Raw genomic sequence first — 16,839 nt, 5'->3', positions numbered from 1 at the left:
GCTGCTTGCTGCTCGGAGGTCTTTTTGCATTTGTAGATAGTCTGTCATGTTAAAATAATCCTTTGGGCTTAATCCTTACAGGCTTATTACCTTACCATTGCTACCAATTTTAATAATTCACTGTCATTTCCTTGGCAATTCAGCATGATAACCCAATCATTGATTATAGCAGTCCCCAGTTTTGAATTGTTACTCTCTGGGTTTATTTTCCTGGTTGTTTTCATAGAAGCGTGATGACTCTTGAGGTCAATATAAAAGTAGCTTTTGTTACCAGTGTAAATTTCAATAACTTTCCCTAAAGCCATACCCTTTTCTTTTAGTTTTAACTCAAGTTTAATGTTAGTGGACAATTGTATCTTTCTGCCTTGTGAAACTTGGTGTTTTTCTTCATAAACATCCCATAATAAACATTTCATTACCATCATCTTACTGCACTTCTCTATTAACTTTGCTCATTGGCCCATTTCTAAAGGTGGCTTTGTCTCTTGATTTTCTGCCAATTTGCTCCATAAATGTCGCAGAACTCTGTGTGTGATCTTCATCCACTTTTATCCTTTAGAAACCAAGTGTCCCTTTGAATTTCCAATCACCACAAAAGTCATGTCTAATTTCACTAATGCTGTACTATTTATAACATTTGGGATAGCAATCTCTTTGAAGTTCTACCTCCTGCTTTCAAATTTACCTGGTTACAGGATTACAGTTGATCCATGGACCCCATTTATTAAAAAATGTTCCAATGGAATTTGTAACTTTAATCCCAATATCAATTGCTTTGACACCTGTGCATCTCAATGCTTTTCAAAGTTTGTAGAAGCAGTGGTTGACAGGAAGGGTTTTCAATTGAATTTACAAATATGATTTTAAAAATTAAGACAGAACATAACAGGTTTGACTTTACAGAAGTTTATTATGAAAGTAATTTAAAAAGAAAATGCTTTAGATTCAACAAAAAGTAGCAAAAGCTATTCTGATAAATCAAAGCAACTCCTGAGGGAGGTGTACTATGTAAAAAAAAGATGCAATTCTTTCTACTTAAATAGAGGTTGGAAAAACGTATTAAATTGCATCAATAACTTAAAACCAGTAACTTAAAAGTTTTGAATTCTTTGCACTAAATAGCAGAAAGCAGACATTCCAATCCTAATGCCAGCATTAAGATATTTTACGCAATGCAGAGCAAGAAATAGCCACCAAGACCACTGATATCCATTCCACATTGTACAGCTGTCAGGGAACTGTCAGAATTCATTTGGTCACGCTTCACATGTCCAGCATATGATTTATTTGAACTGGAAGCAGTGCACACATGGTCAGCCCAAACTGCACCCTATATTCAGGGTTAAATATTTTACTTATGAACAGAACACAAGTGTGCCAGGAGTGGCATAAAATAAAAATAATTAAGTTATTGATATTGGATTTTTAAAAATACTGCACATCAATTGGTTTACTTTAGAAAAAGATTGAAATCAATTTTAGGTAGGTTTTACGGTTTTGTGTCTGAAGCTGAATTTGGAAAATGGATGGGGGGCAAGCCAAACGGAAATGTATTTTGTGTTTCAGCCAACCTTCTGCTGACTACTTATTCTTAACATTTTTAAAATTTTGCTCTGGTAAAATGAACTGCTTCCTTATGTGGCTATCGCTTAACAGGATACAAAAGTCAAAGCTAAAAATTACTAATAAACAATGCATTTCCTCTGTGCTCAAGAAAAGCAAAAGCAAATCGATGTAGAATTTAAGGCTCTTAACCTCGACCAGCCCAGAATTTGTTACAAAAAGCAGAAAATAGAATCTCTGGGTTTCCTGCTACTTTAAAAAATTAATTTAATTGCAACACATTTTACCTAATTAACTGATACTTTTTTCCTGCATTTTTTGGTTAAATCACCAACGGTGAGAAATGGAGACAAACAAAACATAAAAGGGCTATGTAAAAATTCATCAAAAACAGAATAAAAAATACAGCTTGCATAGAAAACAGTCACACACAGATTGCTACCGGCTACATGCATACAACAAGAAATACAGATACTGTAACATGGACATAGTGCAATCCCTGGCAGTTTGTGCAGAATGGGACATCCAAAGGCCTGGGGCTGTGGGGACAGGACAAATATTTCTTGTTCCGTGCCAAAGCATCTCCACTTCTTTAAAAACTTGGGTCTCACTGAAAAGCTGCTTGATCCCCATACAATGACCCATGGCGAGGCTGCTCCGAGCACCTTTAACGTAACTTGAGCTCATCTCCGCTCCCCAGATTGGAGCCGGGACTGGGATCCTGCCTGCGTTGCTAGTGAGAAAAAGAATTAGATGGTCAGAAGGGAGACAAATTTCCAGATTACAACATGGATAAAAGTTCAAAAGTTCCTTTGTGCTGAGGTTAATGCCATCATGAACACACAACCCCACTCTCACCCATTTTCTTTACAAAAGATCAACTATGGAGTCAATTACTTGTACCTGATTTCAACGTCTGTCGAGTTTTTTGAAAAGGAGGACAACACCTGAAGAAAGGGAAGGGAGATGGGAGAGAAGCTAGTGACAGGTGCATGGCTAAGGATGAACCAAGACTGAGGTTTTGGCTTGGTGGGCATAGGAAATGGGGAGTCGTGGTGGGGATAAGTAGCAGACAATTCACCAGGTAGTCTCAATTTCAAGTGACAAGTCCATGACGTAGTTGGATTTGTTGAACCTGAGGATGGAGGGGCCGGGAGAGGCTTTTAAGGAGATAAGCTGAGAGTCAGGAAGAGAAAAAGGGCAGCCATCTCTGTTCCTTAGGATGATCTTGGAGTAATCTGTGGTTCAATGAAGAAAGCAAAGCCTGATATCCCTTCATATCATCTGGTTCTATCTGGTGACAGATGGCCACAGTTGTGTTAGTTATGTGCACATCTTGGGACAAAGATGGTGTCCATATTACAGTGAATGACTGGAATTTAACAGAATATGTTTTTTTCTGGTGTTAAGGTATCAAGTGTGAGTAGGTGGCTGAGCAAACTGACAAATGCTGTAGAATACTGTGGCAAATACAGGACGGGTGGTTAGGCAGTTGATTTCCTCCCATAAGTCGCTAAAGATGTGCTGTTAGGTGAATTGGAAATTCCGAATTCTTCCTTTGTGTACCTGAACAGGCGCCCGAGTGTGGCACCCGACAAGGGGATTTTCACAGTAACTTCATTAATGTAAGCCTACTTGTGACACTAATAAAGATTATTATTTTAAAAAGTAAAACATCTTCAGAGGACAACATATGCCAAATGGGAAACAAGCAATAACAATCCTAACCACTGGCCTCAAGATCTGTGCCTGAAGGCGGCTGTAGCCTCTCGAGGCTGACCGTTTGAGGGGCATTGGAAAAGGGAAAGGAGAAATAGAATGGCCAGCTGGCTGAGAAGAGGGCCAAGAGAAAACAGTGGCTAGTAAATACTGACTTTCTCAGTCCAGTCTTCATCTGCAGCAAATGTGACATGTTGCTGTACCAGAGCAGGGCTCCTTAGCCAGAGGCAATGGTTAACAGAATTAATTTTTAGTTTAAAAAAAATAAATTTAGAGTACCCAATTAAGGGGCAATTTAGCACACCTTTGGGTTGTGGGGGTGAGACCCACGCAGACACAGTGAGAAAGTTCAAACTCCACACAGACAGTGACCCGGGACCGGGATCGAACTCGGGTCCTCAGCCCCATGATGCAGCAGTGCTAACCACTGCACCACCATGCCGCCATTGTTTAACAGAATTGACCAAGATGCAAACCATCATCTCACAAGACAGAAGGGTGACAAAAAATAATCCTCTTCTAGATCGAACGGTTGCCCACATACTGCTACCTGCTTACATATTTAAGATTTTAACTCCTTTTAATGTCGAAGCATTGGACAAAATGCACAAGTTGTAACAGTTATACAACCAAAACAACGGCTTAACAATCACTCGTCACCAGTTAGATGTGATTACTTATTCAAGCATAGACATAGCTATCATCCACACTTCCAAATGCAAATTGTTTTCTACTCAAAGCCATTGACAATACTTTGATTTAATTCCAGTGAAATTTTACTTGTGCTTTCATTGATCCATTTTTTAACAACATTGCAAGATAGCTGGCATGCTTGTTAAGATTGGAAAATGGCCAACACCTCTGCTATTTCTCTCTAGCTTCTTTCAGCAGCCTGGGTCTTATGATTTATTTACTTTCAACGATGATAAACCCCATAAACAGTATTCTTATGTTTATCCCATCTAATATTTCACACATCTCCTTAACTGCAATATCTGCTTCGTCCCCCTCTTTTGTGAAGACCAACACAAATTATTCATAAAGAACCATGTCAACCTCTTCCATCACCGCACAAAGGTTACCTTTTGGTCGCTAATAAGTTTGATACTCTTTCTTTGATTATCCGTTTGCAATTTATACATTTAAAACATCTTTGGAGCCAATATTGTTCCATGCACTATTTCCTTCTTAATCTTACCCTTCTACTTTCTATATGCCTCAAGATTTTATGCAGTATTTGAGCTCGTGGTACCTGCCATAAGCTTCCCTTTTTGCCTTATTTCATCTTGTGTGCTTTTCCAGGGTGTCTAGTCCCATTCTTCCTTCTGGACCTCCTACCTCCTCCTTGAATGTCGCCCATTGCTCAGGTGCCGATTTACCTCCACAATGTTTGCAGGCTGCTTTTATCAAATCACACCGTAGGCTAATAAAACCAGCCTTTCTCCAGGGATTGATCCCTCAGAAGGAACTTGCCCCAGCCTGTCTTACTGAATTCAATTCTCAACACGGAATGTCACGTGGTCTTGAAGCTACTGTACCCCCATACAACATGCTCACTTGTGAACTTCTTTCTCCACATACATTTTTAATACATCCTAGTTTACTCAACATCAATCACATCCAAAAATAGGATTGCTTATGAATATTTTGTTTCCTTAAAGTTTTAACATTTTAGATTAAAACATTTCACGTTTTAATGTGTTTTAAGTTATGCATTTCAGGTGGGATAGTTGCATACTTAACAAAAATCAATTTCAGAAAGAGACTTGAGCAGCCAGTCTGTGAAGCTGATGAAAATGAGTCACTTTTTTCAACAAGTTTTCAAAACAATTTGAATTCCCCCTACAGAAAAACTTGTACGAAAGTCAAAAGCAGCACCATGAAAGATTTTTTAAAAATCATAGGATAAAACAGCACAGGAGTTGCCATTCGTTCCATTGAGTCTGAATTGGCTCTTTTGAAAAACAATCCAGTTATTTTCAGTCCGTCCCCCCCCCCCCACCCCTGCAATTTTTTTTCTTCAGGTATTTGAGAGCTGCAAGCACTTGAAACCCATATCTTTGGGAGATTTTCTTTAAGCAGTATTTTTGTATGTAAAACTGAATTTTTTCATTCTATCTCCATTCCCGAGGTCAAGCAAATGACAAAACTGTTCTTGGTGGAGTTGCTTGAAGGAAGAATGTTGGTTACAAGACAGGAAATATGCGAGTAATGCATTCTGTTCAAAACAACTTGGCTACATTATGCACATTCATTCAGAAATCTATGAGGTGTTCACAGAATCCTACAGCAGTTTATCTTCATCGCAAAAGGGTTGGAATACAAAGGAATAGGAGTTTTGCTACAGTTGTAACTATTCACAGTTGCATATTGCAACACACAGGACAAGACAATCTGAGGCAACTAAAAGCAGAATATTTTTGAAAAGGAACCTATTTGCCCAAAGAATATTCCAGGACGCTTGCAACCTACTTTCACCACCTCCTGTAATGAATGGCTGGTTAGTAATGACCTTGGTAAATCACAAGTCTTTTAATTTTAAACTATATGAATAAAGCAAGCAGCAACTCAATTTCCCAAAAAAATTTAACTGGGTCAGGAAACTCTAAACATCCATTTACTTAACTGAAGACAATGAGCTGTGAAGCCTCTTTTTGTGCTTTAACATTCAATGGTAGCATCAGCTGAACATACGGAGGTAGTGTTGCACAATTTTTCAAATAGGACATGAAAACACATGGGGTCATCAGTGGATTGCTTGGTCCTGGGTGGTGGATGCAAAATATCCTATGTCACTAATCGGACAGCAGAGGAGTTCTCCAGTTATCCTGGCCAGCACTTGTCTCCTAACCAACATCTAAAGTTGATGATCTAGTCATTTATTTTATTTTGGGAGGCTGATGTGTGAAATTTGGCTACCATGTATCCTACATTACAACAGTGACTGAACTTCAAAAGCATTTAATTGACTGTGAAGCACTTAGTGATCTCCCGAGGTGTGAAAAACACAACATAAATGTGTGACCAGGAACAAGTATAATCTCATTTGGGGCATGTAGTTCACGCAGAAGTACTGCAACTAAATAGGAAGGCATTAATAAACTTTCAAAACAACCATATAATTGGCAAATGGATCACAATATAAATAAGTGAGATGGTATATGTTGGTAGATTAAGGAGCCCACATGCTCCTTAGAAAATAAGTGTTTAAAGAGGTAGAGGAACTGGATAAAGGAGCACACATACAAAAATCATCAAAAAGTAGCCACATAGGTTTATAAGGCGGTATCAAGCAAAGCAGTCAGGTTCATTTTTAGAGAGGTAGAGGTAAAAGTAGAGGTTATGTTAAACGTGTATAGAATCTTGCTTGGACCTCATTTGACTATTGTGAACAGTTTTGGTCTCCATATTGTGGTGATGTGCACCAATGTAAATGCATGTAGGCTAGCTAGACACTACAGAGACACCATACACACACACTCAACCAATAGATCAGTTAGATTGGTCGTGTCCTATGGACATTCACGATACACCCAGAGGTGACACCACCACAGGAGGGCATTACACCAACCCATATATAAAGGACACCACACACATGATCTGCCTCTTTCCAGTGGAGACCGTCGGTGAGTAGAGACACAGGGTTGATTCAATATTACACCCACCACGTGGATTGCAGCAACTGGTTAGTCAGTCTGGGTAGCGCTATAGTAGGATTAGCAGTAGTGTCGAACCCGAGTAATAGAAGTGTAAATAGTTTCATAAACGTGTTGAAGTTATCTCCATGTCTGAACCTTCCTTTGTCAAGTGCACCACAAGGAAGCCGCTTATGTTACACCTACAACATAACAAATCACATATTATAAAAATGGATATAAATGAGTATAGAATCTTGCTTGGACCTCATTTGACTACTGTGAACAGTTTTGGGCTCCATATTATAAAAATGGATATAGAGGAACTGGAAACGGTGCAAAAATAATTTACTACAATGATATCAGAACAGCGTAGGCTATACTTTTCAGGCGAAGATTGAACAGATTTGAGAAAAGACTGGGGTCACCTGATAGAGGCCCTTAACATTACTAATGGGGTTGATAAGATAGATGTAGAGAAAATAGGCTCTTGGAAATCGCCAATTCTGGCCACTTGAGCATTACCCATTTAAATCACCATGGATAGCCATACTTCCAGCTGCCTAGGCCCAAGGCTCTGGAATTCTGTCCAATGACCCCTCTACCTCTCTCTACTTCCCTCTTATCCTTTAAGGCATTCATCAAAACATAGCTCTTTTGGTTAAGAAGTCACAGGAGATGTTAGGTTCAATTTTAGTTGATAATGTTCTTGCAGAGCACCTTACGATGCTTTACTAAGCAAAGAGGGCTACATAAATTCAGGTTGTTGGTGCCATTTCCACTGGTGGGCAAAACAAAACCATAAGGGCATCAGTATGTCACTAATAAATTCCAGTGGGAAATTCAAACAAACCTTATTTACCCAGAATGTAGCTGGGGCGTTAGCACTGGCTGCCTCACGGCGGGGAGGACCCAGGTTCGATCCTGGCTCCGGGTCACTGTCTGTGTGGAGTTTGCACATCTCCCCCCCCCCCCCCCCCAGTCTGTCACCCCCACAACCCAAAGATGTGCAGGGTAGGTTTATTGGCCATGCTAAATTGCCCCTTAATTGGGTATTCTAAATTTATATTTTAAAAAAGTAGCTAGAAATTGGAACTCAGCAACACAAGTAACCGAGGTAAAAGGGTCGTTAGATAAAACATGTGGGAGAAAAGAATATGTTGATGTGTGGGAGAAGGATCAGACTGAATATCCTGTTTCTGTGCTGTAAATTTCATATCCTAAATGCAAGTCTTTTCCTTCCACTGGCCAGGTTTATTTTTCTCAGGCGGTTATCTAAATACCATTTCAGGTCTTTTTTGTCCCATCTCCCCATATGTGTCGAGATTTTTAAAATTCAGCTTCGGTCAAGAGACAGAAAGAAGAAAACTATAGGCCAGCTAGCCTAATATCCGGCATTGAGAAAATGATGGAATCCACTTAGAAAAGTTACAAAATCACAATACAATCAGACAGTCTCAACATGGTTTTGAAAGAGAAATTATATTTGGCAAATTTATTAGAGTTTTGAGTATGTAACAAGGTCGAGAAAGGGAAACCAGTAAGCAGTATATTTGCATTTCCAAAAAGGTATTTGATAAGGTGCCACCTAAAATGTTACTACACAAGATAAGAGCTCATGTTGTTGAGAAAGAAGATATATTAGCATGGAAGAGGATTGTCTAACTAACAGAAACCAGTCAAAATAAATAGGTCAATTTCAACTTGGCAAACTAACTAGTGGAGCGCCACAGGGACCAGAGCTGGCACCTCAAATATTTACGATCAACATGGATGATTTGGATCAAGGGACTGACTGTATCGTAGCTACATTTGTTGATTATACAAAAATAGATAGAAAAGCAAGTTTTGAAGAGGATACAAATAGTCTGCAAAGGGATAAAGATAGGCTAAATATGTGGCAAAAAATTTGGCAGGTTGCGTATCATGTGGGAAAATGCTTTGGCAGGAAGAGGACAAAAAATAGATTATGAATGCTGCAATAAAGAAAGCTCCACTAGTTACAGTTTTTTCACCCAAAGGTTCGTTAATCTTTGGAATTCTCTACCCTAGAGAATGGTAGATACTCCAATGTTGAATATAAGTAAGGCTGGGATAGATAGATTTTTGGTCTCAGAGAATTAAAGGATATAGGGAGCAGGAAGGAAAGTAGAATTTAAGCCCAAGATCAGCCATGATCATATCGAATGGCAGAGCAGGATCAATATGACATATAATCTACTGCTCCTATTTGTGTTCTTGTGGGATGAAGTATAAAAGGAAGTCTTAATACAACTGAACAGGGCATAGGTTGAGACTACACCTAGAATATTATGTATGCAGTTTTGGTCGCCTTATATTGAGCGATATACTTGCATTGGCAGTGGTTCTGAGAAAGTTCACTCAGTTGATTCCTGGGATGCAGGGGTTGTCTTGTGAGGAAAGGTTGAATAGGTTGGGCCTGTACCCATTGGAGTTTTGAAGAATGTGAAGTAAAATATTCTGAGGGGGCTTGACAGGGTAGATGATGAAAAGATGTTTCCCTTTGAGAGAAAGTAGAATTAGGAGGTAGTTTAAAAATAAGGGATGGATCTCCCATTCAAGACAGAGGAGGAGAAGTTTCTTCTGAGAGCTGTTGGATTTTAGAATTCCATTCCAAAATGATCAGTGCAGGCTGGATTATTGAATGCATGCAAGGCCAGATTAAACAGAGTATTGATCATCAAGGGTTAAGGGAGATAGGCAGGAAAGTGGAGTTTAGGGCACAATCAGATCAACCATGATCTTATGACAAAACAGACTCAAGGGGCCAAATGGCTAGTGCCTGCTCCTATTTCTTGTGTCTCAGACTACTTTCATAAATTATGATCCCACTTTGAGTGTTTTTGCTATGCCTAACAATTTTGAGAAATTATCAGCCTACTTCTTTTAACGTGTGCTTGTTTATATAAACCTCCTTAACTTTTGAGGTGGCCAGAGACCCTGGTTCAATTCTGACCTCAGGTGATTATCTGTGTAGAATTTGCGCTTTCTCCCAGTGTCTATGTGGGTTTCCTCAGGGTGCTCCGAGTTTCCTCCCACAGTCCAAAGGTGTACAAGTTAGGTGCATTGGATATGCTCAATTGGCCCGAAGTGGGGTTACGGGGATAGGGTGAGGGATTGGGCCTGAGTAAGGTGCTCTTTCGGAGAGTGGGTGCAGATTCGATGAGCCGAAAGGCCTCCTTCTGCACTGTAGGGATTCTATAACAAACACTTAGTGCGGCAAGTGTTTAAGCTTCAACAATCAAACTGATTGTTTGAAAGGCAAATTAACAATAGCAAAGACACCAAAGATCTTGCAGCAAGATAAATGATTTGCCTCAAGTAGGGAAAAAAGTTGACTGCCACAATGTAATTAATATACTTAAATGCTGCTTTTGTTCCAGTCTCTGGAATCTCACTGTCCTGACCACCTTTCTCCAAAGACATCAAATGGACCTTCTGATTTGAAACGGGAGCAAGAAATGCTTCCTAAAAAAAGAGATGGACAAAATAAATACCAAATCCCACATTTAGCTCAACAAAGACTGCTCAATATATATTTGATCCAATACCATAAGAGGTTTCTATTTGAATTGAATGATTTGGTCTTCTCCTGGACACTTGGTTTGGTAGATTTTTAAGCAACTCTTGTATAAGGAAGAAGTCACCATAATTCCATTGCCACCAAAAAAGGTTGAAAATGAAATGAAAATCACTTATTGTCACAAGAAGGCTTCAACTGAAGTTACTGTGAAAAGCCCCCAGTCGCCACATTCCGGCGCCTGTTCGGGGTGGCTGGTACGGGAATTGAACCGTGCTGCTGGCCTGCCTTGGTCTGCTTTAAAAGCCAGCGATTTAGCCCAGTGTGCTAAACCAGCCCCAGGTTTCTGACCCACCAATCACTTCCTTCCCTCTCTGATTACTCAAAATCCTGTCACTATGTCACTGTGGTCCACCTTGACCATGTCACTGTGATTAACAGACCACACTCTTTTCATGTCTAGTGAGAACAGAGTAGCTTCTTGAATTACCATATTTATTTGCTTGAAGTAATATTTTATTTCAATCCTCCAAATCGACTCAACTGCCACAGCATATGAGCCAGTGTACCACTAAATCTTTGCATCAACGCATTCATTTGATGGAAGTATGGTGGATCAAAGTAGTTTTATATGGCGCAGGTAGCCCAAGTGACTGACGTAGATAAAACTAGTCTTTATGTCAGACAAATTCTCTTCTGGGAGCCTAACAAGTGAATGGTCTGCCATGCATGTTCACATCCACAGATATATAGATTATCATGAATTATATACACCATCATTTCAAACAATTTCTGACAGAAGTCAGTCCTAAATTCAAAAACTTCATCAATAATGGATAGAATTGCAATGCAGCTTAATTTTAACACTCTGGTTTACCTATATTAACATCACACTCATGGATCCTGAAAATATAACCCTACCCTTAGTGATACTAGCCTGGGTTTTAGCTTATATTGATTTCATTTGTCAAGTGTACTGAGGTACAGTGAAATGTATTGTTCTGCATACAGTCCAGCCAGATCATTCCATACATGAGAAACATAGGACATACGATAAATAACAGTGTAAATACATAAACACAAGACATCGGATGAAGCATATGGAATGTAGTGCTGCTCAGTAGAGAAGATGCGTGGAGATATCTGTTCAGTATGCAAGAGGGTCATTCAGCAGTCCGTTAACAGCGGGGAAGAAGCTGTTTTTGAACCTGTTAATCCATGTTTTCAGACTTTTGTATCTCCCGCCTGATGGAAGAGGTTGGAAGGTAGAATAACCTGGGTGAGAGGGGTCTTTGATCATGCTGCCCGCTTTTCCAAGGCAGCGGGAGGTGTAGACAGAGTCAAAGAATGGGAGGCAGGTTCACATGATGGACTGGGCTGTGTTCATGACTGTAGTTTCTTACGGTCTTGGGCCGAGCAGTTGCCATACCATGCTGAGATGCAGCCAGATAGGATGCTTTCTAATAATAATAATCTTTATTATCACAAGTAGGCTTACATTAACACTGCAATGAAGTAACTGTGAAAAGCCCCTCGTCGCCACATTCCAGCACCTGTTCGGGTACACAGAGGGAGAATTCAGAATATCCAATTCACCTAACAACACATCTTTCAGGACTTGTGGGAGGAAACCGGAGCATCCAGAGGAAACCCACGCAGACACAGGGAGAACGTGCAGACTCCACAGACAGTGACCCAAGCCGGGAATCGAACCTGGGACTGTGAAGCAACAGTGTTATCCACTGTGCTACGGTGCCACCCCTATAGTGCAGCTGTAAAAATTGGTAATAGTCAATGTGGACATGCCAAATTTCCTTAGTTTCCTGAACATGTTCCATGCATGTGGGTTTTACGACAGGGCGTGTTTAATATTTTTCCTGTTTGGTTCCTGCCCAGAGGTAGCACATTTTGACAGGAAGCCAGCTGCATACGGTTGAAGCCCATGAGAGCAGAACTGTGGGGAGGGTAAAAGATAATTATTTGAAAAATGAAATAGGTTGTGGACGTCACTAGTTCGGCCAGCTGTTACTGCCCACCCTAATTACCCTAGATATGGTGGTGGTGAACCACCTTTTGAGTCACTGCAGTCCATGTGGTGTGGGTATACTCACAGTGCTGTTAGGATGGGAGTTCCAGGGTTTTGGTCCAGTGAGGAATGGTATTAAAGTCAGGATGGTGTGCTCCTTGAGGGGAGTTCCCATGCATCTGCTGTCTTCATCCCCCCAGATAGTAGAGGTCATGCGTTTGGAAAATGCTGCTACAGGAGCCTTGGTGAGTTGTTGCAGTGCTTCTTGCACATGGTACAGTCTGCTACTACTGTGCATTGGTGATGGAGGGATTGACTACTGAAGGTAGTGGATGGATTGCCAATTAAGTGGACTGCTTTGTAGGATGGAGTCGAGCTTCTTGGTGCCAATTAAGTGGGCTGTTTTGTCCTGGATGGTGTCGAGTTTCTTGAGTGTTGTTGCAGCTGCACTCATCCAGGAGAGTATTCCATCACTCCTGATTTGTGCCTTGTAGATGATTTCCAACAATGGTAATAACACTGAATGTCAAGGTGGGATGGTTAGATTATCCTGTTGGAGATGGTCATTTCCTGGCATTTGTATGGTGCAAATAATATTTGCCCAAGTCGGAATGTTGTTCAGGTCTTGTTGAAAATAGACATGAAATGGCGTCCTGTAAAGGAACGAGCCTGGGGGCGTTGGTGACGGCACCGCTGCCGCTCTCGCTGACAAAGTATACCACGGGCCCGGTGGTGGCGGCGGCACCGGGGTGCAATGGGAGCATCGGTGTGGTCCCCGATCAGGGGTAACCACCGGTTTGTCCCGAGGAAGATGGACGGGGAGTTCCAGAGCTGGCATCGGGCAGGGATTGGAAGAATGGGGGACCTGTTCATCGACAGGACGTTTGCGAGCCTAGGGGCACTGGAGGAGAAGTTTGAGTTACCCCCGGGAAATGCCTTTAGATATATGCAGGTGAGGGCTTTTGTGAGGTGACAGGTGAGGGAATTCCCGTTGCTCCCAGCACAAGAAGTTCAAGATAGGGTGACCTCGGGTGTATGGGTCGGGGAGGGCAAGGTGTCGGAAATACACCAGGAGTTGAAAGAAGAGGGGGAAGCGCTGGTAGAAGAGTTGAAGGGTAAATGGGAGGAGGAGCTGGGGGAGGAGATCGAGGAAGGTCTGTGGGCTGATGCCCTAGGTAGGGTTAATTCCTCCTCCTCGTGGCCAGGCTCAGCCTGATACAATTTAAGGTGGTCCACAGAGCGCACTTGACGGGGGCAAGGTTGAGTAGGTTCTTTGGGGTAGAGGACAGATGTGGAAGGTGCTCAGGGAGCCCGGCGAACAATGTCCATATGTTTTGGTCATGCCCGGCACTGGAGGGGTTCTGGAGAGGAGTGGCGGGAGCAATATCTCAGGTGGTGAAAGTCCGGGTCAAGCCAAGCTGGGGACTAGCAATATTTGGAGTAGTGGACGAACCGGGAGTGCAGGAGGCGAAAGAGGCCGGCATTCTGGCCTTTGCGTCCCTAGTAGCCCGGCGAAGGATCTTGCTAATGTGGAAGGAGGCGAAGCCCCCCAGCCTGGAGGCCTGGATAAATGATATGGCTGGGTTCATAAAGTTGGAGAGGATTAAGTTCGCCTTGAGAGGGTCTGCGCAGGGGTTCTACAGGCGGTGGCAACCGTTCCTAGACTATCTCGCGGAGTGTTAGAGGAAGGTCGGTCAGCAGCAACCTTGGGGTGGAGGGGAAAGGGGGGACTGCCTGGGAGGGTGGATGAGCAAGAGATAACATGAAGGGTTGGGGAAACTGGCACGTACGGGTGAGGGCCAGTGTACAAAGCTGTGTAAATATATCATTTTGCCATATATCTTGCTCTGCGCGATTTCTCGGGTTTTTTTTGTTACCGTGGGGGGGGGGGGGGGGTAACAAAACAGTTTGTAAGGGAGAAAAATTGTGTTAAAAAACTTTAATAAATATATTTTTTTTAAAAAAGAAAATAGACATGAACTGCTTCAGTATGTGAGTCATAACAAATGGTGCTGACCACTGCACAATCATTCACGAACATCCTCACTTCTGACCTCAAGATGGAAGGACGGTTAATTGATGAAACAGCTGAAAATGGTTGGGCTTAGAACACTATCCTGAGGAACGTCTGTAGTGATATCCTGCAACTGAGATGACTGACTCCGACAACCACAACTATCTTACTTTGTGATAGCCAGGACTCCAACCAGTGGGAGAATTCTCTCTAATTCTCATTGACTTCAGTTTTGCTCCGGCTCCTTTATGCCATACTTGGTCAACAGCAGTCACTCTCACCTCACGGGTTCAGCTCTTCTGTCCATGGTGGAACCCCAACAGAGTGTCAGTGAGCAGGTTATTGTTGAGCAAGGGGCACTTGATAGCACCGTCAATGACCCCTTCCATCACTTTTCTGATGATCAACAGTAGACTGCTAATTGGCAGGGGTGGATTTGTTCTGCTTTTTGTGGACAAGACATACTTGAGCAACGTTCCACTTTGCCAGGAAGATGCTCATGTTGTAGGTGTAGTGAAACAGCTTTGCTAGGTGTGCAACTAGTTCTGGAGCACAAATCTTCAGTTCTATTGCTGAAATATTGCCAAGACCCATAGACTTTGCAGTATCCAGTGCCTTCAGCCGTTTCTTGTTATCATGTGGTCCCATTAATGATCATCAGGAGAAACAGGCATTTCCAAGAGGTGGTTAATTGGGTGGATTGCTGTGCTTTTAAATAAATATTCCTGTGCCTCCTCGTCCAAAGCAGCGCTGCAAAGACATTTATTCATCATTTTTTTTTGTGCCCGACCCTCCCCCCCCCCCTCCCCCAAACCCTCCCTCCCCCTCCCCCAAATCCTCCACCTGTCCTCCAGCCCTCCCCCAAACTTTCCACCCGCCCCAGCCCCTCCAGCCCCACCTAGGTTTTCTTCTAGGCCTGGGAAACCAGGCAAAAATAAGTTGTAGGACTTCCGGGTGCGGCTATGCAGAGCTGAGCCGCACGATTCGGCAGCTCCCGCTACCACGGACTTTTGGGCTTGCTAGAAGAGCCCCAACGGAACTTTTTTTTTTGATACTGACCCGTGGGGAAGGTAAGAGGGAGGTCCCCCTCCAACTTTTATGAAACGGACTCGAAGCGTAACGGCCACAAAAGTGGAATTGGAGCAACGGGGAAAAAAGACAAAATGGCGGCGGCCAGAGACAAAGTGGAGCTGCAGGGTTTATCAAGTGCTGCTTCGAGGAGCAGTGCGAGGAGATGCGTAAGGAAATGCTGGCGCCTATGCTTTCGGCAATCGAAGGACTAGGGATCACCCAGAAGGCCCACGAGGTTCAGATCCAGGAGGTAAAAAAAAAAGAGTTGCTCAGAACAAGGACGAGATCTCGGGCCTGGTGGTGAGAGTGGAGCAGAACGAGGCGCTACACAGGAGGTGGGCGGGAAGCCTCGAAGACCTGGAGAACAGGTCGAGGAGAAAGAAGCTGCGGATCCTGGGACTCCCTGAAGGAGCGGAGGGGGCCGATGCCGGGGCATACGCGAGCGCGGTGCTCGGGGCGATGATGGGCAAGGAGGCCCCTTCGAGGCCGCTGGAGTTGGACGGGGCACACTGGGTGCTGGCGAGGTGGCCCCGGGCAAATGGGCCGCCAAGGGCGATGGTGGTGAGGTTCCACCGGTTCACGGACAGAGAGTGGGTCCTGAAATGGGCCAAGAAGGAGCGGAGCAGTAAGTGGGACAATGCAGAGATCCGAATATACCCGGACTGGAGCACTGGGGTTGCAAAGCGGAGAGCGGGTTTCAACCGGGCCAAAGCGGTGTTGCACCGGAAAGAAGTGAAATTTGGAATGCTGCAGCCAGCGCAACTGTGGGTCACATACAAGGGCCAACACTACTACTTTGAAACACCTGAAGAGGCGTGGACATTTATACAAACCGAAAAGTTGGACTCTAACTGAGTATTTGTGAGGGTGGGGGGGAATATTTGAGGTTTGATGTGTGATGGTTGTTGTGTATAGGGGGTCAATCACAATCACGCATAGGAAATGTTATATGGGCTGGGGGAGAGAGACAAGGCCACGACAGGAGCTGCGCCAGAGGGGGCGGAGCGGGCTTTGGAAAGCGCGGGGTTTCTTGTTTTTCCCGCGTGCGGGAAGAAAGGTGGGAGGGGGAACTCCCACACGGGGAGGTCAATGGGATAGCAGGGGTAGCCGGAGTCAGCAGGCGTCAGCTGACTTACGGGAGTGACATGGGGGGAGCAAGAAAGCTAGACAGGGGTCTAGCGGGGGGGGAGGGGAGGGAAGGGGGGGGGGGAGGAAAAGGGTTGCTGCTGCACTGGCTGAAAGGGAATGGGACATAGAAGAGGTGGTCGGG

General features: G+C 43.3%; 1 protein-coding gene across 4 annotated transcripts in view; it reads right to left on the bottom strand.

Moving 5' to 3' along the window:
- Positions 1–890: 890 nt before the first annotated feature.
- Positions 891–16,839, bottom strand: part of cbfb (core-binding factor subunit beta) — a 151,948-nt gene continuing 135,999 nt past the window's right edge. Inside the window, exons 6-7 of one of the 4 annotated variants that reach the window (XM_072518467.1) lie at positions 10,300–10,406; positions 891–2,296 (exon numbers count right to left, since the gene is read on the bottom strand). In XM_072518467.1, the coding sequence (XP_072374568.1) occupies positions 2,002–2,296; positions 10,300–10,406 (402 nt within the window). In that variant the 3' untranslated portion in view covers positions 891–2,001. The remainder of the gene's footprint in view (positions 2,297–10,299; positions 10,407–16,839) is intronic. The other 3 variants (XM_072518468.1, XM_072518469.1, XM_072518470.1) reach the window with 3 other exon arrangements.

This window comes from Scyliorhinus torazame, chromosome 10, assembly GCF_047496885.1.
Source record: "Scyliorhinus torazame isolate Kashiwa2021f chromosome 10, sScyTor2.1, whole genome shotgun sequence".
Lineage (NCBI taxonomy): Eukaryota > Metazoa > Chordata > Chondrichthyes > Carcharhiniformes > Scyliorhinidae > Scyliorhinus > Scyliorhinus torazame.
The sequence above is the reverse complement of the archived record's forward strand: the minus strand, read 5'-3'. Positions and strand labels throughout refer to the sequence as shown.